This window comes from Ceratotherium simum, chromosome 33, assembly GCF_057802395.1.
Source record: "Ceratotherium simum simum isolate JZ-2026a chromosome 33, ASM5780239v1, whole genome shotgun sequence".
Classification (NCBI taxonomy): Eukaryota; Metazoa; Chordata; class Mammalia; order Perissodactyla; family Rhinocerotidae; genus Ceratotherium; species Ceratotherium simum.
Window position 1 is genome coordinate 587,627 of NC_141932.1, and position 23,575 is coordinate 611,201.

A 23,575-nucleotide genomic window follows, 5' to 3' on the forward strand; every position below is an offset into this window, starting at 1 on the left:
CAAGTCCCGGAACACCCCGTCCCCAGCACAGGCCCACTCGTGCACGCCCATTGGGTGGCTACCCGCACCGCCACACCTTCTGGGAAATGTAGTCTGGCTCGCTGGGCGCTCAGTGGCTGGACAGGTCTAGGGCTCGGGCCGCAGGACTACAACTCCCAGAATGGCCACAGCGGCTGCGTCTGGCGCTCCAGAGTCCCCGCTGCGCACTTCCATTGGTCTGGAGGCCGCGCCGCGGGGGCGTCTGGTCACGGTAGTTCCCTTCCTGCTCGGCGCCGGGGTTCGGCGGAGAGGCTGCGCTGGGTCAGGACCCTCGGTTCTGTCCGAAGGCCCGGTGCCCCGGATCTCCCTCCAGCTCTGCCGGGAGAGCTGCGGGCGCCGAGGCCCGCGGCGGGCGAGCTGGCAGAGGCCGGGGTCGGAGCTCCCTGTGCCCAGGGACGCTGGGAGGGGCTGTTCCCACACGCCCTCCCGTCTCTGACTCGGGAAAGACTGGAGGTTGAAGGAGATGACGGCCGCGGGGCTCCTGGCGGCCCGCCCCCTGGTGAGTGGCCGCTCCGCCTCCTGACGGGCCAGGCGGATGACTCCCCAGCCCGTGAGCCCGGGGCCGACATTCCGCCTTCCTCTAAACTTCCGCACAGCCCGTCGTTCTGGCCACTGGTCCTGTTGTCCCTAAATGCATCAATAAAGTCCTACAACCATTAAAGATCCAGTCACAAACCTCCCAGCGAGAAAATGCCAGACCCAGATGGCTTCAGCTACCACGTGTTCAAGGAACAAACAGGTCCGGTCTTCCATCATCTGGAATAATTTGTCTCAGAGAGGGAACGTTTCTGTTAGTTCTTATGAAGTCAGCGAAACCGTGAGTCCCAAACCTGTACACTTCTCTGAGCTCAGGTTCCTCATTTGAAAAAACAAAAAACACACCCCAGGGAGTACGAACTGCTCCGTAAGACTGTTGTGAGGATTAAGTGGATTTCCATGGGGGAAAGAGCTTACTCAGTACAGTGCCCAGCCTGGAAACCCCTTGGCAGATGTTAGCGTTATTATCAGCAGATATTAGCATTATCATCTTTTTATTCCTGGTGGTGTAACAAAGGAAGGGGAATCCTACGGGGAACTGTACATTTTGATCTTGTGGAAGATCAGTAGTTGATCAAGAAATGGGTGAGATTCTTAGGGGGTAAACATTTCAGGGTTATGGGGGCTCCCCTCAGAAATGGCTGATACGGACCCCTGGCGTCCCCAGGAAGACTCAGGTGTATCCCTCAGAAGCCAGAACCCTTTCAGGACATCTCCCTGCACACCTGGGCCCATCCTCGCATGCTCAAGTACCCCTCTCCCTGCCCCTCTGGGAGCTTTGTGAGATAACGGTCTTGGCTCAGCGGGCATGTGGGTGACATTTCAGGAGCAGGTAACCTTCGATGAAGTGGCTGTGGACTTCACCCAGGAGGAGTGGGGGCTGCTGGGTCCTGCCCAGAAGACCCTGTACCACGACGTGATGCTGGAGACCTTTAGGCACCTGGTCACCGTGGGTGAGGCTGGGACCTGTGTTGCCTCCTGTCTGCTTGGAGTCTTGGCAGAGTGGGTCTGACCTGGCTGGGAGTGTGGGGTCACTGAACCCTAGGAGGGTTTCTCCCCCACAAACCCTCACAGCTGATCTCTCACTTGGACAGGGCTTTGGATCCCCAAGCCACATATCATTGCCCAGCTGGAACTCGGAGTAGAGCCATGGATGAGGGACAGAGGACTCTCCCAAGATTCCTGCCCAGGTGAGATGTGGGAAGGATCTTTACAGTCAGTGTTTATATCTTCCTTTTTATCTACTCTTTCTTGTACTTTTCATTACCTTTGGCATTTCCATAATTCCCTCTGGGATCATTTTCCTTTTGCCGGAAAAGCTCCCTTTATTATTTCTTTTAGAGTGACAAAACTCTCCCACTTTGTGCTTGCCTGAAAATGCCTTTATTTCATCTTCATTTTGGAAAGATACTTCAGGCAGAGAATTTTAGGTTGGCAGTTCTTTGTTTTCAGCACTTTAAAGACACCATGCTTTTGTCTTCTGGACCCATGTTTTCTGTTGTTGAGATGTCAACCCTCCATCTTATTACTGTTACTTTGAAGACAATGGGCCTTTTAATTTTTTTGCTACCAGTATTTTTTTAAATGCACAAAGTTTACATTTGAAAAATTTTGACAACTATATACACATATGTAATCATCACGCAAATCGAGCTTGAAGACATTTTCATTATCTCACAAAATTCCTTTGTTCCTCTTTCCAGTTAACAAAGATAAGCACTGCTCAGCTTTTTTTCCACCATAGATTACTTTGGCCTCTTCTAGAACTTCATATACAGAGAATAATACATTATTTCTTGTAAGGCTTACCCTAAGATTTCTAAGATTCATCCATGATATTGTATGCATTATTATTCTGTTCCTTTTTGAATGAACTGCAGTTTATCCATTCTCCTGTTGGTGAACATTTGGTTGTCTGAGGTTTTGTGCTATTATGAATAATGCTGCTATGAACATTCTAGTACAATGCTTTTAGTGAATCTCTGTTTTTATTTCTCTTGGGTAAATATCTAGGAGTGGAATTGCTGGGTCATAGAGTAACAAGAGTCTGATTTTATAAATTTTCTCTTTTATGGTTAACTTTTTTTTAATAAAAGTCCTAAGAAATCTTTGCCCATGCCAAGTTTACAAAGATATTCTCCTGTTTTCTTCTGGTGCTTTTAAAGTTTTTGCTTTTACATTAATACCTATGATAACACCTTGAATTAATTTTTATTTAAGTATAAGGTAGTAGACAAGGCGTTTATTTTTTCTTATGGTTATCCAGTTGTTCTAGCACCATTTAATGAAAAAAATATTTTCTCTCCTCCATTGTATTATACTAGAGCCTTTGTTGAAAATCAGTTGAATGTATCTGTGTGGATCTATTTCTCTGCTCTCTTCTCTTCCATTTTTCTAGCCCTGTACCAACATCATGGGTCTTAACAGTAAACTAGCTTCACAGTAAATCTTAAAATGAGATAGTAAAAGTCATTCTCTAACTTTATTGTTTATAATTGTCTTGGCTATTCCAGGTCTTCAGCGCTGTCATATAAATTTTAGAATCGCCTTGTCAGTTGGAAATTATCAAGCTTTAATTCCACAAAATTCCTACTTGAATTTTGATTTGTAGTGCCTTAAATCTATAGATCAGTTTGGGAAGAATTTACATCTTAATGTGGTGAGCTTTCTAATTCTGTGATCACAGTACATTTATTTGGGTACTTCAATTTCTCTCAGCAATATTTTGCACTTTTTAAGTATATGAGTCTTGCACATCTTTCATTAAATTTTTTCCTTGGCATTTGATATTTTTGATACTATTGTAAGTGCTATTGTTCCTTCATTTCATTTTCTATTTGTTTGTTGCTAGTGTATATAAATATGATCTGGTTTTCAAGTGGCCTTTATCTTATGAACTTGCTAAAATCACTTACTTGTTCTAGTAATTTGTCTCTCAGTTTCCATGGATTTCTTACACAATCATGTCATCTGGAAATAAAGATTGCTTTTATTTTTTAATGTTATTATACTAGCTAGGACCTCTAGTACTTTAAAAAAAAATTTGATGTGTAATTTATAGCGAGACCTGATGTTCTTACGAGTACAGTCCAGTGAAGTTTTACAGATGTATATTTGTGTGACCCATCTGCCAATCCACACATAGAATATTTCCATCTCCCTATACATTTCCTTTATGTCCCTTTCCAGTTAATATTCCCCCCATGTGGCAGCCATTGTTCTGATATCTTTCACCCTGGATTATCTAGTACAATATTGACTAAAAGTGATGAGTGGACCTCCTTGCCTTGCTCCTGATATTAGGCGATAGCATTCAATACTTCACCATTAAATACGATCTGATGCCCTTTATCAGAGTGACGAAGTTCTATTCCTGGTTTGCTGAGTTTTTTTCATGAATGGGTGTTAAAATATAACATCAAATGCTCTATATGCATCTGTTAACATGATTGTATTTTTTTTCTCCTTTGTTCCATTGATTTCTGCTCTTTATTATTTCCTTCCTTTACCTTGATTTAACATGCTTTGCTTTTTTTCTGGCTTCTTGAGGTGGAAGCTTAGGTCATGAATTTTAATCCTTCCTTTCTAATGTTTGCAATTATAGCTATACATTTTCCTTTAAGCCTTAATTGCATCCTGCCCATTTTTGAACTGAACAATAATGAAAATACAACGTATGAAACTGATTTCTTCTTTGATTTGTGAAGTACATTGTTTAATTTCTACATGAGACTTCTGTTATTGATGTCTAGATTAATTCCATTGTAGTTGAAAGACATATTCTGTATGAATTCAGTCTTTTTAAATTTACTGAGAAATGATTTTATGACACCATATATGGTCTATTTTGGTGAATGTGTATTCTGCTCTTATTGGGCATAGCATTTGATAAATGTCAATTAAGTCGAGTTGCTTAATTGTGTTACACACACTTTATTCTTATGGATTTTCTCATCTGCTAGTTCTATTAGCTACTGATAGAAGAGTGTTAAATTTCCAACCATGACTGGATTTGTGTATGTTTTTTTTTTTTAAATCAATTTTTGCTTCATGTATTTTGAAGCTATGTTACTGGGCTTAATAACATGTCAGATTGGTATGTCTTCCTGTTGAATATACCCTCTTATCACTGTGAAATGTCCTTCTTTTCCTCTGGTAATACCTCCTGTCTTGATGTCTACTTTACTTGATCTTAATATAGCCAAGTAGCTTTCTTGTAGTCAGTGTACTGCATTATATGTCTTTTTCTGTATTCTTACTTTCAACTTAGCTGTTGAAATGTTAAAGTGGGTCTCTTGTAAACAGTATGTAATTGGGTTTTGTTTATAGTCCATTTTGGCAGTCTTATTCTTTAATACGACTGTTTAGTAAATTTGTATTTAGTGTATAATTACTGATATGTTTGGGTTTATATATGCCACCTTGTTATTCTCTATTTGTCTCATCAGGTCTTTGTACCTTTGTTTTTCCATTCTGCCTTCTTTTGGATTAATTGGGTGTTATTTATTATTCCATTTCATCTCTTCTTTTTCCTTCTTAGCTTTATGTCTTGTAATATAGTCCTGCACCACATAATGAGATTTCAGTCAAGGACAGATGGCATATACGACAGTGGTCCCATAAGATTAGTATCATATAGCCTAGGTGTGTAGTAGGCTATACCATCTAGGTTTGTGTAAGTAAACTCTACAATGTTCGCACAACGACCAAATCGCCTAATAACACGTTTCTCAGAACATATCCCTGTCGTTAAGCAATGCATGACTGTATTGTATAATCTTATATCTTATTTGCTCTAAGGTTAACAGTACAAATTTTTAACTTATCATAGTCTACCTGGAATTAGTAATATGCCATTTATTGTACAAGGTAAGAGTTGCAGTTTTCCCTGTTGTCATATATGTCACTTCTACGTAGTATATAAGCCCCATTATGCATTGTTGTTATTCTTGTTTTATACAGTCAACAGCATTTTAAAGGAATTTAAAAGTAATTTTGTACAATATTTTTTCCTAATTAGTTTTTGCATTGCTCTTAATTCCTTTCTGCAGATCCAGGCTTCTATCTTTGATCATTTCCATTCAGTCTAAAAAACACACTGTACCCAGAGGGGTTTTCAGATAAAGTCTGTCATCATTTTAAAGTCTTGGCCCCTTTTGGACTTTCTTTTTCTTTCCAGGTCATCCTGGCCTGGATGAGGCGCCCACGTGTGTTTCAGTTCTCTCTGAAAGGCAGGTCAGTTCACGGACTGTTCTTAAGACAGCAGAGAGGATTTACAGGGAGCAAATGAATGAAATTAGAACTCATGGTTCAGTTCCTCTGTCTCTGGGTATGATGCTTCACACCCACACTGCCTGTGACCTTTCACCTTTTCTTTGTTCTTTTTTGGTAAGTCTTTAATATGTGCTCAATTAAAAAGTTACATTTTAAAATGGGAATTTGGTTTTTATGTATATCTTTCCACCAGAGACTGTCATTTAGAATGCTTTACTAGCCCTCTTTATCATAACATTGAAGTGTGTAATGAAATGCTTAAAAAACATGACAACCAATGTCAAAATCATAAGATTTTTCTCTGTAGGTTGTGCCCTTAAACAGTAAGCATCTATTAGGATGAGGTCTGCATTATCACCATTTCTGGTTTCTCTATTCTCAGTTCAGATGACTAACTCAGTAAATATTTATGATGTGCCAAGTGACACATGTCTATCAGATGTAACAGGCCAGACAGATTTCAGTGCTTCACAAATACCACCACCCACGTTACTCCTGTTATTATGATCTTTCTTGTACTGATTAGGTTCTAGCTTTCTTACTTAACTTATCAGTAATTTCTTCCCAAGATCAGACCCTCATTACCCAGGTTGAGCTTGAGGCATTTATAATAATTGACACTTTATTTATACAGATGGTGAGTCTCAGCCATTATGTGTTGATTTTACTAGAGTAACTCTCAGAGGGTAAATTTATTCTAAAGTTTGGAGGTTGTCTTACTGCCGCCATAGAGTATTAGCAACAGAAATTGCCTTTAGATAAAAAATTAACATCAAAGGTGGTTGATTTAAGAACTAGAAGAATTTTTTTTGAAAGATAATAAAATTAAAAAGTTAATGTTATAAATTTCAGACTTTAGGGATAGAATATTTGCTAGGAAATACATGTACATCCCAACACTCCTGCTATTCTGGTTGGTGCTGTTATGAAGGACAGTCGGGGGGAGAGGCTTCTAGTTAGACATGTAATCCTTTAAAATCCGGGTTACGCACAGTTGATAGAAGCCAGCAATAGTAAGCAATACTGGCCGAAAGGTGAAAAGATAGAGGGTCAAGGGTTAAAAGACTTAACATCAACTCATGGCTTTTCCACCAGTTAGTTAAACGATCTTTGGTTTCAGGTACCTGCTTTGGTATTCAGTTTCATCATCAGCATGATCCTAATTACCTTTCAATTCTAATGTCATATCATTTCATGTGACTGTAGAGTAGAGCAATAGGGAATAAAATACTCAATGTAAAAAAACAAAAAACACGCTCTAGTATTTCTTGTGGTACACTCAGATGGTGAAAAATTCTCTCCCCTTTTTTTTGCCTAAAAATGTCTTTTTTTAGCCTTCCTTTTGGGAGGATTCTTTCCTAGATATAGAAGTTAAGATTTTTCTCTTTCAGCTTTAAAGATGCTAGTCTCTTGTCTTCTCGCTTCCATTGTTTCCTGTGAGAAGTTAGCTGTTTTCTTGTTGTTCCATGAATGTAATCTGTTGTTTTCCTCTGATCACTTTTAAGATTTTTGCTTTATATTTGGTTTTCAACAGAGTGACTATGATGTTTTAGGTGAGGTCTTCTTTGAAATGATTCTGCTTAGAGTTTGCTGAGCTTGGATTTAAAGGATGTTACCTTTAATCAATCTAGGAAAACTCTCTGCCATTATCTCTTCAAATATGCCTTCTGCTGCTCTCCTCTCCTGTAACTCTAGCTACACGTTAGTCCATTTGTCAGATGTTCTGTTTTTACATTCTTTTCTCTCCTTTTATAACGTCATAAAGTTTCCATTTACCTGCCTTTGAATTCACAGATCCTTTCTTCTCCTGTGTCCAGTCTGCTGTTAAGTCCATTCATGGTTTACTTAAGATACTATATTTTTATTGAGTTCTAGAATTTTCATTTGGTTCTTTTTTCAGTTTTCCGTGAAATTCTTTATCATGTTTATAATAGTTATTTTAAAATCTTTTTCTGCTACTTCTAATGTTTGGTCTGTCTGTTTTTGTTGACCTTTTTTTCTTGATCATGAGTCATATTTTCCTGATTCTTTACATGTCTAGTCATTTTTTATATACTGGACACTGCAGGTGATACATTGTAGAGACTAAGGCTTGTTATCTTCTACCAAAGAGTGTGAGTTTTGTTCTGGGAGACAGTTAAATTATTATGAATCATCCTAATCCTGATGAGCCTTGGTTTGAGGATTTATTTATTTATTTGTGAGGAAGATCAGCCCTGAGCTAACATCCGTGCTAATCTTCCTCTTTTTGCTGAGGAAGACTGGCTCTGAGCTAACATCTATTGCCAATCCTCCTCCCTTTTTTTCCCCGCCCCCCCCCAAAGCCCCAGTATATAGCTGTATGTCATAGCTGCACATCCTTCTAGTTGCTGTATGTGGGACTCGGCCTCAGCATGGCCAGAGAAGCGGTGCGTCGGTGCGCGCCCGGGATCCAAACCCGGGCCGCCAGTAGCGGAGCGCGCGCACTTAACCCCTAAGCCATGGGGCTGGCCCAGTTTGAGGATTTATTAAGGTGGGCTTATTTGGTTTTCCATTAGTCCTTGAATGTGGCCCTTATTCTTAGGCATGGTCTTTCCTCTTACGGTGTAGCTTTCTAGGGTCTCAGCTGAAGGCCTCGAGTGCTTACTTAAGTCTTTCTGCCCTCGGTGGATCAGAACTCATGCCTCCCAACACTGCATACCTTCTGAAACCTCTGTTCAGGACCCTAGCAGCTGTTCTTTGCCAAGTCTTAGAGAACCTTCCCCTGTGCATTTGCAGTTAGGGTCCACCTAAGGACTCAAGGAGAAACCCTCTGCAGATTTCTGGGTCCCCTTCTTTGCCCTGCTTGACATAGCAAAGCCCTCCTCAGTCGATTCCATGGCCTTCTCCCCATGGTCAGAAACCTGAGGCCTCCCCACCTGATGGGAGTCAGGCTGCTGGGGAACACAATCAAGTACCCTGTCTGTCAACCTCACAGACATGTCCCAAGCACCCACAGTGCTCCAGGTGCTGTGCTGGGCAGTGGGGACACAGTGTGAAAAGGACTGATGACACCCCTGCCTCTGTAGAGCTTAAGGCCTCTGGCATGTAGTGTCTGGGGAAGGGCAGACAATATAGAACCAAAAGAACAAGGTGATGACACACAGTGCTAAATAGTGCTGGGAGACAAATAAAACAGGACAATGATATGGAAAGTGAGGAGGAACCCATATTGGCTGGGAGGTCGGGAAGGGTCTCTCAGAGGCAGTGACTTGGGGCTATGACCTGAATGATGAGAAGCGGAAGGGTGTTGACACTTAAGACCTTGGGGATCAAAGGAAGGTCATCAAGCAGACAGGATCTGTGTAGTAATGGGGGAAATGATCATATACAGTGAGAACTAAATAACCCAGAAGGAAAAGGGACAAGCATAGCTGTGGTAGTTTGACCCTGATTCTGGGTGTGGGGGTGGGCTGGATAGATCTAAAGAACACTCTTGGCATTGTGAAACTGGTTTGTTAGGAGGATTAATTTGGTGTCAGTTACAGGAGGAATGGATGTTAGGTGGGGAGATGGTTCATAATTCGGAGATATCTAAGCATTCAAGAAGGGTGAATATGTTACTTTTGGGAATGTCTGCTTATTCCATGATCTTTCCCCTAATGCTGTCCCCTCCACCTGCTTTGCTGATCACTCTTTGTTGATCAGTCTTCCTGTGGACTCCTCTTGTTCTATGTAGACATTTTGTGGCTTCTCTTCTCACACTCCCATCTCTTCCCTTAGTTGATATTTAAAAATATCTACTTGTGTCAAGCACATCTTGTTGCTTATATCTCATCATTCTCTAGGAGTTTTTTTTTGCAAGCACCCAAACTGTTTTTCATTTCCTTCCAGAATCGAAGAACAGACCTAAAAGCCAAGAGTCACTATCAACAGAGGCCATTTCTGGTGGGAAACTACCCAGCAGCATGAACCTGGCAAGATCCACAATGGGTGATTGCTGTCACTCTACCATAGCAGACGACTGGGAATCTGAGGATGAAGCAGAAAAGCAGAAGACATGTGATGGCAGTGTGGGGCGAATGGAATGTAAACAAGGGCAAGTAGTGACCCAGGATGGGGATGGGGAAAATGCTGAAGTTGTGGGAAAATGCAGCTTCGGTTCAAACTTGGTTTCTTCACAGAAATTTCTTATCAAAGAACATTTCCATCAAATTGACTCAGAAGTTCAAAGCTTACAGCATAATTTTTTTTTTAAAAATCATCAGGAAATCTTGGTTGGAAAGAAACCTTGTAAAGGCAATCCATGTAAAAAAGCCTTGGAAAAACTATATAAATTGAATGAGCATGGCAAATATACCAACCAGAGCATATGCCTTTCTACAGATGAGATAATTAGTACAGGAGAGAAATTTTATGGATGTAAAGAAAGTGGGGATTTTTTTACCCAAAGCTCACCCCTCTCTCAGGTCATAAGAACTCATAGTGGGGAGAAAGCCTATGAATGTAATGAATGTGGGAAAGCCTTTAAGAAGCTTTCATCTCTTTCTCACCATCTGAGAAATCACAGTAGAGAGAAAGCCTATGAATGTAAGGAATGTGGGAAGTCTTTCTGGCAGAGCCTTCACCTCATTTTGCACCAGAGAATTCACACTGGGGAGAAACCTTATGAATGTAATAAATGTGGAAAATCTTTTAGCCAAAATTCTCACCTTAATGTACATCAGAGAACTCATACTGGAGAGAAGCCCTATAAATGTGATGAATGTGGAAAATCCTTCAGTGGAAGGTCTAATCTTAATGTGCATAAGAGAACACATACTGGAGAGAAACCCTACAAATGTAAGGAGTGTGGGAAAGCCTTCAGTGACCGCTCATCATATACACAACATGAAAGGACGCACACTGGAGAGAAACCATACAAGTGTAATGAGTGCGGAAAAGCCTTCAGCCACAGCTCTCACCTTACAGTTCACAAGAGAATCCATACTGGTGAGAAACCATATAAATGTAATGAATGTGGGAAAACTTTCAGTTTTCATTTATCCTTCACTCAACATAAGAGAACACACACTGGAGAGAAACCCTATAAATGTCATCAGTGTGGGAAAGCTTTTAGTCAAGGTTCTAACTTTATTGGGCACCAAAGAACTCATACCAGAGGGAAAAAACTACATATTTCATTTTAATAAATAAAAGCTATGCAAGTACACTTAGATTTTTGACCCATTCCCAGAGAAGGGCTGAGCCTGGTGGCATTTGATACCTAGGGAAATTGCCAGTGAGAAACAATTAGTAAGATCAAAACTCCCTTCAATAATACTAGTTAATACAGTCAACCAGTGTGGGAAAGGCTGTTGCTGAGAAATCAAAATAGGTTGATGATACTTGATTAAATGACTGAATGTACTCTTCCAAAGAGCCAGAGTGCCACTATTTACTTCATTGTTTCCCCAATGCTAAAAAGTTAGACTGCTGCTAATTTGTTTCAAGAAGTTGCTATAAACTGTAATTACAAACACTGTGTAGAAACACGGAAAATGCCTATAATGTGTAGTGAAAGGTGCAGAATTGTGGCTGTGTTACCTTATGTGTGCATTTGGACAAGGGCTTGGAAGGAAACAGAAATGAACATAGCTAATTAATAAGAGTCTTGGAATATTGTGTGACTTTTTTTATGTTTCTCTCAAAATTGCTACAATTTTACAATAAAAAGACAAGGAGGAGAGAGAATAGGTCAAATGTGAGTCTGAATCACTGGAGAGAAATGGGTGCACTAAAGTAGCAAAAACAAGAAGAAATGGAAATAAATTTAGTGGTCAACACAAAAAGTTAGAAGAAATTATTTCTAATCAAAGCAGAATGAAGGATGTAATAAAGGTAAAAGCAGAAAATACCTGGTAAAAAGGTGACTCTGAGAAAAACAAACTGTAATTTCCAAACTAACATGATCAAGAAAAATGATACACAGATTTGCAACATTGGGAATGAAAAGGGAAACAGAGAAAATAATATCAAAAGGTTTGTACATTTTTGTGTACACGTCAACACTTGAATGAAAAAGATACTTTTCTAGGAAAATATAATCATCGAAAACATAATACTGACTGAAGATGACACAGAAAACCTAAATAGACTAAACATTTCGGATTAAATTGAAAAAGTTCTCAGAGAATTACTCCACAAAAAAATTCTAAGCCCAAGCTGTTTTACCAGTGAATTAATTTGCACCTTCAAGAAATAGAAAACTCTCTGATATACCACTGTTCCATGGTAGAAAGCTGAACATTTACATCTCCTGTGATACCAGTCTGTCAAAACTCAAAGAAAGAAAAATTAAAGGCCATTATCTCTCAGGAATATTAATGTAAAGTTCCAGATCAGACACTGCCAGTACAGAGTACAGCTAGGACACCTGGACTTGGGAACGTTACTCCAGCAATAGAGGTTCTTTGTATTAGGAAATATACAACTATGATGCTCCATTTTAATCAAGCAGTGGAGAAAAAAACCAGTCATCTAAATGATTAATGAGAAAGAAGTTGATACAATTTAATATTTATTATTAACTCGGGAAAAAAACCCCTGGTAACAGGAACAAAGTCTTTTTATAATACGATGATATCAGACTTAATGGTGACACTAGAGCTGAGGTTGGCAAACTAGGGCCCACAGGCCAAACCTGGCCCGTCTTTTTGTAAATAAAGTTTTATTGGAACATAGTGCACACCCACTCATTTCCATATCTTCTATAGCTGCTTTATAAGGTAGAGTTGAGAGGCTGTGAAAGAGACTGCATGGCCTAAAAAGCCAAAATATTTACTAGAAAAGCTTTGCCAATCCCTGATCTAGAGCTGTCTCCATTCCAGTCAGGCAGGACCAAGGCAAGTTTGCTCACTAGTCTTTGTGTATGAGCAGGCAGTTCACAAAAGGAGTACAAATGACAATAAATACATGGAAAGTGTCTGAGGTCATCAGTAATCAAAGATGCAAATAACAATAATAAAAGTATATACTTGAGCACTGTTATGGTGTAGACAGTATCCCAAGCACTCAGTCTGCATAACCTCATTTAATACAAAAGTCCTAGTGATGGAAGTTCCATTATCGTTTCCATTTTACAGATGCAGAAAACGCAGTCTAAGGAGGGTAACTGTCAGGTAAAGATTGGCAAAGATTTTAAAAAGACTATGTGGGATGTAGGCAAAAATAGTGGGGAAATGGACCCTATTATTCAGCAACCATGGATGGTTATCTAGGTGCACCATCTTTGTAGGGTGGTCAGGTTGGAAGTGTCCAGATGTAAAGGATGCTCACGAGTTGATTCACCAGTCTCACCTCTGCAATTCACTCATGGAAATAACTGCCCAGGTATGAAAGCATACGAACAGGACCTTTGTTACAGCATGGTTTACAACAGCAAAATGCTAAATGCTCACTAACAGGAGAATGTTTAAGTAATTATGGTGCAGAGATTAAACAGCAAATTGCTGGGAGACAAAATTAGGTTCATAACCTGGATGATCCCAACTCTAGGAAACTATCAATCTCCCCAGGGAACTCGAGAAGAATGTCACCCACATGTTAACATTTGTTATCTTTGGGTGGTGGGATTTTAAGCAATATTTGCTCTTTACCGTTTCCTAAATGATTTTAATTTCTTTATAATGAATGTATATCATTTGAATTAAAAAGAAAGTTATTTTCATCCAAGAATAATATTAAGATCATGGAGTCCAAAATTTTCATCACCACATGTTACTGGGTGGGAAATAGAATACAGGTCATTGATGTGTGTGTAGCCAGAGATATGATCAGTGCTATTAGGGTGGGACGTTGACCCACTATACAGGAACCAGTATGTGTGTGTGCATGAGAGATACAGAGAGAACGAGAGAGACTAAAAGTTAAAAAGATTTGTCCACAGCTAACACACTTGGTTCTCAAAGGCCAGCTGTGTGGGCCTCGGCAGCCTTGCCAGAAGGCAAATACCCCATCTGGGGACTCTGGTGGACCAGGACTGGCTCTTCAAGCCAGAGATGTGAGCATGATGGGTTGATGTGTCATTTGTGAGAAGTAAAAATGTCCCCATCTAGAGATGTTTAGGATAGAAACATAATTGAGTGACAAAACCAGGATTCAGCTAAAGTACAACCTTTAAAGAACCCACCAAATCCACAACTTAATTTAACCAATCTCCGAATAAAATTTCCATTCCAGTAAGATACTGATCCTTGATCCCTGTACGTGACCTTCATAAATATCCACCTGCATACATTGGTTCAAGCTCACTACTCACACACAATCCATTCATATGTCCTGGGATTCCTAACTGCAAACACATCTATCAGTCCAATTATTCCTACCTCCACTGCCACCTGCCTAGGCCATGTTGCCATCTTCTCTTCAGGGCCAATGCAGTAGTTTCTCATTGGTCTCTGTGTCCACTTTTCATCCCTTTATACCCACAGCAGCTGTAGTGAACTTTTAAGAGCACAAAGAAGATCATGAAACTTAGGTACTATGAAGACCACACAGTTCCCAGAATAATTTCTCAGCCTATATTTCTGGCCTCTGCCTGCCACTTTTTTTTTTGCTGAGGAAGATTTGCCCTGAGCTAACATCTGTTGCCAATCTTCCTCTTTTTGCTTCAGGAAGATTGTCCCTGAGCTAACATCTGTGCCAATCTTCCTCTATTTTGTATGTGTGTCACCACCACAGAGAGGCTGTTGACAAGTGGCGTAGGTCTATGCCTGGGAACCGAACATGGGGCCACTGAAGTGGAGTGTGCCAAACTTAACCACTAGGCCACAGGGCCGGCCCCTCTGCCTGCCTCTTTTAATGCTCCTGCCACAACATTGGTCCAGGTATTCACACTGCTTGGGTTACACTGGCCCTGTTCAGTTTCCTTGAATATTCTAAGGTGGTTCTCACCTCAAGGTGTCTGCAAACATTGTTCCCTCTTGGAACCACAGTCCACCCACCATAACTTTTGGGAGGCTAAGACCCATCCTTCCAGTTTTGGCTTAAGCATCACTGCAGAACAACCATTCGTGACCAGCCAGACCTAGCTGGACCTTAATCACACCCTGTAACTTCACACCATCTATCAGTTTTCAGAAATTTGTTTACCTGTTTATACTTCAAACAGCAGAGAGAGTTCCTGCTGAAACCTAACTCCCATCATGACAGCCTCTGTGGAGAGTGTTCCTGTGGCTTCCCATTTCTTCCAGAATGAGATCCAGAACCTTAACAGCTTATAGGGCCCACACCTGTGATGCTGACCCTGACTGTACATTAGAATCACAGAGGTAGCTTTAAAAAAAAACACCAACACCATGCTTCTGTTTCTGATTAAGATGAAGGAGTATGTGAATGACCATAGCTCCTAAAGTAACAATCAGAAAAACAAAGACAAAATTTAAAAATCATACTCTTCTGTGGTACACTGTTGAAGAGAGATGGGAAGCAAGGAAGCCTTGATGAAATGCAAAGAGAGATGAACCCTTCCCAGGAGAGCACGCTGGGGACAAACACCTGGTTTGGGTGCAGGTGGGCATCAAGTTGGCTGGCCATTGGTGGAGCAACTCTGCACAATGGAGGAGAGAGCAGCAGAGCCTTTGAAAACAGTGGGCAGGCAGGACAGAGCTCCAAGCTTGGGGCAGGAAGAACTCCAGATGCAAAAGCAATTTTCTCATCCTAAGAATCCCATTAGCCTAGAATTTTGCTGAGAACCCAGACCAGTGAAATGCTCTTATCTTAGGAACACCATTGAATCATTTTTGACAAAAGCCTATCAAGACATAGAACATTTCCATTACTCCAGAAAGTTCTTTCATGCCCCTTACCAGTCAGTTCCTCCCTACACACCCAAAAGCAAAGGGTGATTTCCATCACTAGGGTTATTTTTGCTATTTCTAGAAATTTATAAGGTGGGACCATAATCATATATTTTGTGCACTTTTGTGTCTGCTTTCTTCCCCTCAGCAAAATATTTTTGAGATTTATCTATGTGATTGCATGCATCAATGGTTCATTCTTTTTTTATTGTTGAGTAGTATTCCATTGTATAAATATAGCACAATTTATCCAATCTCAGGTTGATGGAAATCTGATCTGTTTCCAGTTTTGGGTGACTATGAATAAAGCTGCTATGGACATATTTGTCAAGGTTTGCTTTTGTTTTTGTGGACATATGCTTTCATTTCTTTTGAATAAATTCCTAGAAGTGAAATGGCTGGGTTATAGAGGAGATGTACGCTCAGCTTTTTCAGCAACTGTCAGTTCTCCAAAGTGGTTGTAATACTTTATGCAAATATCAGCCACGTATGAGAATTCCTGCCACTCTACATCCTCACCAACATTTGGTATTGTCCATCTTTTTCATTTTGGCCATTCTAGAGAGTGTAGAGTGATATCTCATTGTGGTATGATGACTAACGACACTGAACACTTTTTCATGTGCTTATTGGCCACTTGGCATGTGTTCTTTTGGGAATCGTTTATTCAAGCCTCTTGTCCATTTTTTGTTGGGTTGTCTTTTGTATTATTGAGTTGTAGGAGCTGTGTATACATTCTGGATACAAGTCCTTTGTTAAGTGTATGTGTTGCAAACATTTTATAAACAAGATTTTAGCAATCTAATTGAATATTGAATCCAATAATATAATAATTTTAAAAATAAAAAAAAAAAATCAAGACTAAGTGGGGTTTATCTCAGGAATGCATGTTTGGCTTAACAAAAATCAATAAATAAAATTCACTGTATTAACAAGCTAAAAAAACAAAAAGTATATCATTATCTCAATACATGCAGAAAAAATATGAAAAAATGCAACATCCATGCCTGATTTAGAAAACAAAAGGCCAACTCTCATCAAACTTGGAATAGAAGGGATTGTCCTCAACCTGATAAACGGCATCTACAAAAACCTACAGGTAATATCATACTCAATGGTAAAAAACGGAATGCTTTGTCCCTAAGGTCAGAACTCGGCAAGGATGTCTGATCTCACCACTTCTATTCAACATTGTGATGGAGGTTCTAGCTAAGGCAATTGACAAGAAAATGAAATAAAAGGAATCCATATTGGAAAGAAAGAAGTAAAAACTCTTGTTATTCACACATTACATGATCTTTAATGTAGAAAATCTGATGGAATTGACCAAAAAAAACTATTAGAACTAATAAGTGAGTTTAGCAAGGTTGCAGGCTACAAGATCAATATATAAAAATCAAGTGCAGGGCCGGCCCTGTGGCTTGGTGGTTAAGTGCGCGTGCTGCAATGCTGGTGGCCCGGGTTCGGATCCCGGGTGCACATCGAGGCACCACTTCTCCGTCCATCCTGAGGCCGAGTCCCACATACAGCAACTAGAAGGATGTGCAGCTATGACATACAACTATCTACTGGGGCTTTGGGGGGAAAAAATAAAATAAATAAAATCTTTAAAAAAAAAAAAAAATCAAGTGCATTTCTATATACTTGCAATGAACAAATGGAAAGTGCAAAATTTTTAAATATTTACCACAGAATCAGAAAATACAAAATACTTAGGGATAAATATGACAAAAGATGTGAAGAATCTGTACATTGAAAACAAAATGTTGCTGGGAGAAATTAAAGACCTAAATAAATCAAGAAATATACTTGTTCAGGGGCCGGCCCCGTGGCGTAGCGGTTAAATGCGTGCACTCCACTGCTGGTGGCCCGGGTTCGGATCCCAGGCACGCATCGACACACTGCTTGTCAGGCCATGCTGTGGCAGCATCCCACATAAAGTGAAGGAAGATCCGCCCGGATGTTAGCTCAGGGCCAGTCTTCCTCAGCAAAAAGAGGAGGATTGGCATGGATGTTAGCTCAGGGCTGATCTTCCTCACCAAAAAAAAAAAAAAGAAAAGAAAAGAAATATACTTGTTCATATGTCAGAAGACTCAATACTGTTAGGATGTCAATCATCCTTAAATCTATAGATTCAATGCAACCCTAATCAAAATTCCAGCAAGACTTTTTGTAGGCATGGAATCATATGGAAACGCAAAGGACTAGAATAATTGAAACAACTCCGAAAAGAAAAATTTGGAGAGTTAAACTATCTGATTTAAAGAATTATTATAAAGCTACAGAATTCAAAACAGCATGGTACTGGTATAAACATAGACAAATACATCAATGGACCAGAATATACAGTCTGAAATAAACCCATATATATATGGATAATTGATTTGTTTACAAAGGTACACAAGGCAATGCAGTGGAGAAAGGATAGCCTTTTCAACAAATAGTACTTGGAACAAGATATCCACATCAAAAAAAAAAAAAAGAACTTTGATCCTGACCTCACACAATAAACTAAATAAAAATGGATCATATATCTACATGCAAATCTGAAACTATAAAACTTCTAAAAGAAAAAATAGGAGGAAAATCTTTGTGACCTTGGATTAAGCAAAGACTTCTGAGATATGACACCAAAAACACAATCCCTAGGGGCCGGCCCAGTGGTGCAAGCTGTTAAGTGCACGTGCTCCGCTGCAGCGGCCTGGGGTTCGCCAGTTTGGATCCCGGGCGCGCACCAACACACTGCTTGGCAAGCCATGCTGTGGCGGTGTCCCATATAAAGTGGAGGAAGATGGGCATGGATGTTAGCCCAGGGCCAGTCTTCCTCAGCAAAAAGGGGAGGATTGGCCGTGTTAGCTCACGGCCAATCTTCCTCACCAAAAAAAAAAACAAAAAAAACCACACAATCCCTAAAAAAACAAACTGATAAATTGGACTTCATCAAAATTACAAAATTCTGTTCTTTAAAAGACACTGTTAGGTGAATGAAAACAAAAGTCACAGATTGGGAGATAATATTTTCAAAGCATATATCTGATAAGGGACTTGTTCCCAGAAAATATAAAGAACTCTCAAAACTCAACAATAAGCAAATAACCCCATTTTTAAAAAACAGGCAAAATATTTTCACCAAAGAAAATATGCAAATGGCAAACAAGCACATGAAAAGATCTTAACGTCATTAGTAATTAGGGAAATGCAAACTAAAATCACAATGAGATACCAACACACATCTGTTAAAATTGCAAAAATCAGGGGCTGGCCTCGTGGCTTAGCCGTTAAGTGCGTGCGCTCTGCTGCTGGCGGCCCAGGTTCGGATCCCGGGTGCACACCGGGGCACCGCTTGTCAGGCCATGCTGTGGCAGCATCCCATATAAAGTAGAGGAAAATAGGCACAGATGTTAGCCCAGGGCCAGTCTTCCTCAGCTAAAAGAGGAGGATTGGCACGGATGTTAGCTCAGGGCTGATCTTCCTCACAAAAAAAAAAAAAAGGCAAAAATCAAAAAGACTGACCATACCAAGTGTTGGCAAGGATGTGGAGGAAATGGAACTCTCATACATTGCTGGTGGGAACGTAACATGGTGCAACCACTTTGAAAAACAAATAGGCACCTTCTTAAAATGTTGAACTTACACCTACCATATGATCCAGCGATTCTACTCCTAGACATTTACCCCAAAGAAAAGGGAATATATGTCCATACAAAGACTTGTACACTACACTAATGTTCATAGCAGCTTTATCTGTAATAGCCCCAAACTGGAAACAACCCAAATGTCCATCGACAGATGACTGGGTAAATAAATTGTGGTAGATCCATAAAATGGAATACTATTTGGCAATAACATGGAATGACCTATTGATACATGCAACATGGATGAATCTATGTAAAGGAAGACAAACCAAAAAAAAAGGTACACAATGTATCATTCCATTTATATACAACTATAGAAAATGCAAACTAATCTACAGTGACAGAAAGCAGACCTGTGCTTGCTTGGGAATAGAGGGATGGGGGAGGGTGTGGAGAGGCGGGAGGGAGGAACTTCACAGGGCATGAAGAAACTTGTGGGAGTGATGGATATGTTCATTATCTTGATTGTGGTGATGGTTTTACAGGTTTAAACACGTCAAAACTTATGAAATTGTACATTTTAAATATGTGCAGTTTATTATATGTCAATTATACAGCTTAATAGCTGATTAAAAAAACTTTTAGGAGAAAATATAGGGGCCGGCCCCATGGCTTGGCGGTTAAGTGCATGCACTCCGCTGCTGGCGGCCAGGGTCCGGATCCTGGGCGCACATCGACACATCGCTTCTCCGGCCATGCTGAGGCCGTGTCCCACATACAGCAACTAGAGGGATGTGCAGCTATGACATACAACTATCTACTGGGGCTTTGGGGGAAATAAATAAATAAATAAAAATTAAAAAAAAAAAAGAAAATATAGGATACTGTTTTTAGGACCTAGATGTAGTTGGGATTTTGAAATTAAGACATAAAACACAAACTATGGAAAAAAAAGACGTTTAAAAAAAATCCTTTTCTTCAAAAGACATCATAAACAAAGTGAAAGGTAAGTTACAACTTGGAAAGGATATATTGCTAATAAAAGATTAATGTTAAATTTATGTAAAGAACTTCTACAAACCACTAAGAAAAAGAGAAACAACCCAAGAGAAAAATGCATGAAGGAAATGAGAAGGTACCTCAAGGAGAGAAAACACAAATGGCTTAAAAACTATGAAAAGATGCTGAATGTCACTAATAAGAGAATTGCACACATCTCACAATGCAATACCATTTCCTACTCGTGCATTTGGCAAAAATTTAAAAATCATATACTACCAAGCATTGGTGAGGACATGGAGCAAGTAGAACTCCTACAAAATGCTACTGTGAGTATAAAAATATGCAATCCTCTTGGAAATGGGGACACATCTACCAATGTTGGACATAAATATTTTTATTTTTTTGAGGAAGATCAGCCCTGAGCTAACATCCATGCCAATCCTCCTCTTTTTTTGCTGAGGAAGACTGGCCCTGAGCTAACATCCGTGCGGATCTTCCTCCACTTTATGTGGGATGCCGCCACAGCATGGCCTAACAAGCGGCGCGTCGTCGCGCACCTGAACACAGGCCGCCAGCAGCGGAGCGCGTGCACTTCACCACTATGCCACAGGGCCGGCCCCCAGGACATAAATATTTATACCCTATGACCCATCGGTCCCATTCTGAAGGGTTACCCCAGAGAAACCCTGCACGTGTCCACAAGGAGACCTGTAGATGAATGTTCATAGCAACATCATTTGTAGTAGCAAAGACCGGAAGCCCTTTGTTTGATGCTCTTCCCCCAGATATCTGCATGGCTGGCTTCCTCCCTGCCTCATGTCTTTGCTGGCATACTACCTTCTCAGTGAGGCCTTCCCTGATCCTCCACCGTAAAATTGCAACCAACTCCTCCAGCATTCCCTGCCCTTTCCCTACTTGGCTTTTTGCAGTTATCCCCATCTGACACGTTCTATAGTCTACTTATTTTTATACTGTGTATTCCCCCCTAGAACATAAGCTCCATGAGGACAGTGGTTTTGCAATTTTTATTCACTACTTTATTCCCATTTCCTTGATAGTAGGTGCTTTAATGAGTATTTACTAACTGAACCTAAGTGGCCATCAAAAGTAGACATGATAAACAAATTGTGGTATACTCATTCAACAGGAAACTGGACAGCAGTGAAAATAAATGAAATAGAGCTTCACATATCAAAAAGAAGAAATCTTGCAATGACAAATACACAGAGATAAAATGCAAGTTGCACACACTATTTGACATTGGTTTTAAAGGAATCTTTTCGGATGACATGCCTACCCAGACTAGGGAAACTAAAGAAAAAATAAACAAGTGGGACTTTATCAGATTAAAGAGCTTTTATAAGACTAATGAAACCAGAATCAAGATGAACAGACAACCAACCAGCTGGGAGAGAATATTTGCAAAACATACATCTGACAAGGGGTTGATCTCCATAATATATAAAGAACTCACAGAACTGAACAACAAAAAAACAAACAACCCGATCAAAAAATGGGCAGAGGAAATGAAGAGACACTTCTCCAAGGAAGATATACAGATGGCCAATAGGCACATGAAAAGATGCTCAACATCACTAATCATCAGGTAAATGCAAATCAAAACAACACTAAGATACCACCTCACACCCGTTAGAATGGCTATAATCACCAAGACAAAAAACAACAAATGTTGGAGAGGATGTGGAGAAACAGGAACCCTCATACACAGCTGGTGGGAATGCAAGTTGGTGCAGCCTCTATGGAAAACGGTATGGAGATTCCTCAAAGAATTAAAAATAGAGATGCCCTATGATCCAGCCATCCCACTACTGGGAATCTATCCAACGCACCTGAAATCAACAATCCAAAGAGGCTTATGCACCCCTATGTTCATTGCAGCATTATTCACCATAGCCAAGAAGTGGAAGCAACCTAAGTGTCCCTCGACTGACGACTGGATTAGGAAAATGTGGTATATATATATACAATGGAATACTACTCAGCCATAAAAAAAGACAAAATCGTCCCATTTGCAACAACATGGATGGGCCTGGAGCGTATTATGTTAACTGAAATAAGCCAGACAGAGAAAGACAAACACTGTATGATCTCACTCATATGTGGAATATAAACCAACACATGGACAGAGAAAACTGGACTGTGGTTACCAGGGGCAGTGGGGGTGGGGGGTGGGCACAAGGGGTGAAGGGAGTCATATATATGGTGATGGACAAACAAAAATGTACAACCCAAAAATTTCACAATGTTAGAAACCATTAAAACATCAATAAAAAAAAATGCAAGTTGCAGATAAAATCTTATGGTATCAATAGCATTTATATGAATGTAAAACATGCAAATGTTTTACAAATGTAAAAAGTAAAAATGTATGTACTTCAGAGCAAAACATGTTGCTCTGAAGTACATACATGTCATAAAGTTTCAGGAAACACATGGAGTGATCCACATCTCATTCAGGATAGTGGCTGCCTCTGGAGGAAGGAGGGTTTCTACTGCAGAGAACACAGGTTTCAACCACATGGGTAATGTTCTATTTTTTTCAGCTTAGGAGTGCGTTCACAGGGTTTCACTGAATTCCTTACAACTTTATTATGTTTTACATGTTTTTCTTAAAAGAAAAATGAGCAGACTGCTAACATTAAATTCCAGGGACATGAGGAATTGCAGGCTGAATGCTGAGCTACTGGCAGAGGCACCAGGAAGAGCTGTGGAAGGGGGAGCTTCTGCATGGCCACCAGCAGTGGAGAAGCATGTTGACTTCCATGCAAAGGACTCAGAATGCCATAGGGTGTTGAAGTTAATAACTCCTGGGCTCTCTGCTGGCGAAGATGAGTTTAATCCTAGGATTTGAGAGCATACAGTAACTTCCAGTCTAGCTCACTTGTGCTGGTTTACTATTGGTGACCCTACAACCCAGCTCATAAAAGGCCTAACTTGTTCCAAGTAATGTGCCCTAGACTCCCCTTCCCTTTATCTTCCATTCTCATCACCTGGCATGAGGAAATGGAACCAGCTGGAGCCCTTCATGTGTCATGATGTGACAACTCTTTGGGCATCTCTCAGAGGAAGGGCATGTCCCAGGAGAACCTAGATTTTCCTACTGCTTCTGCTCTCCTCCCACTCAGAAATCTCAGTGGCAGCTCAGACACAGCTCAGAGTCCCATAACAGGAGCACCCGAGATGGCTGCACAGCCCAGCCTTTGCCACCTCATAGCACAAGAGAGGACAGAGTACCACCCAGCACACTGGGGTAACTGGAGTGGGAGAAGGCTTGGGTCAGTGGGAAGCAGTGTCTTCACACATTTGTAACCCATTCCCCACCTGACAAAG

The 23,575-nt window shown here is 40.4% G+C and overlaps 1 protein-coding gene across 3 annotated transcripts; it reads left to right on the forward strand.

Moving 5' to 3' along the window:
• Nucleotides 1-292: 292 nt before the first annotated feature.
• Nucleotides 293-15,970, forward strand: LOC101395794 (uncharacterized). 3 transcript variants are annotated; one of them, XM_087422016.1, is made up of 5 exons: nucleotides 293-538; nucleotides 636-856; nucleotides 1,403-1,529; nucleotides 1,671-1,766; nucleotides 9,703-15,970. In XM_087422016.1, exons 2-5 carry the CDS (start codon nucleotides 743-745, stop codon nucleotides 10,995-10,997), a joined length of 1,632 nt encoding a protein of 543 aa, XP_087278142.1. In that variant the 5' UTR covers nucleotides 293-538; nucleotides 636-742; the 3' UTR covers nucleotides 10,998-15,970. The 3 variants fall into 3 exon arrangements, with proteins under 3 accessions (XP_087278142.1, XP_087278143.1, XP_014649876.2); XM_087422017.1 differs by lacking the exon at nucleotides 636-856 and having other exon boundaries at nucleotides 294-538; XM_014794390.2 differs by having other exon boundaries at nucleotides 295-778.
• The last annotated feature ends 7,605 nt before the right edge of the window (nucleotides 15,971-23,575 follow it).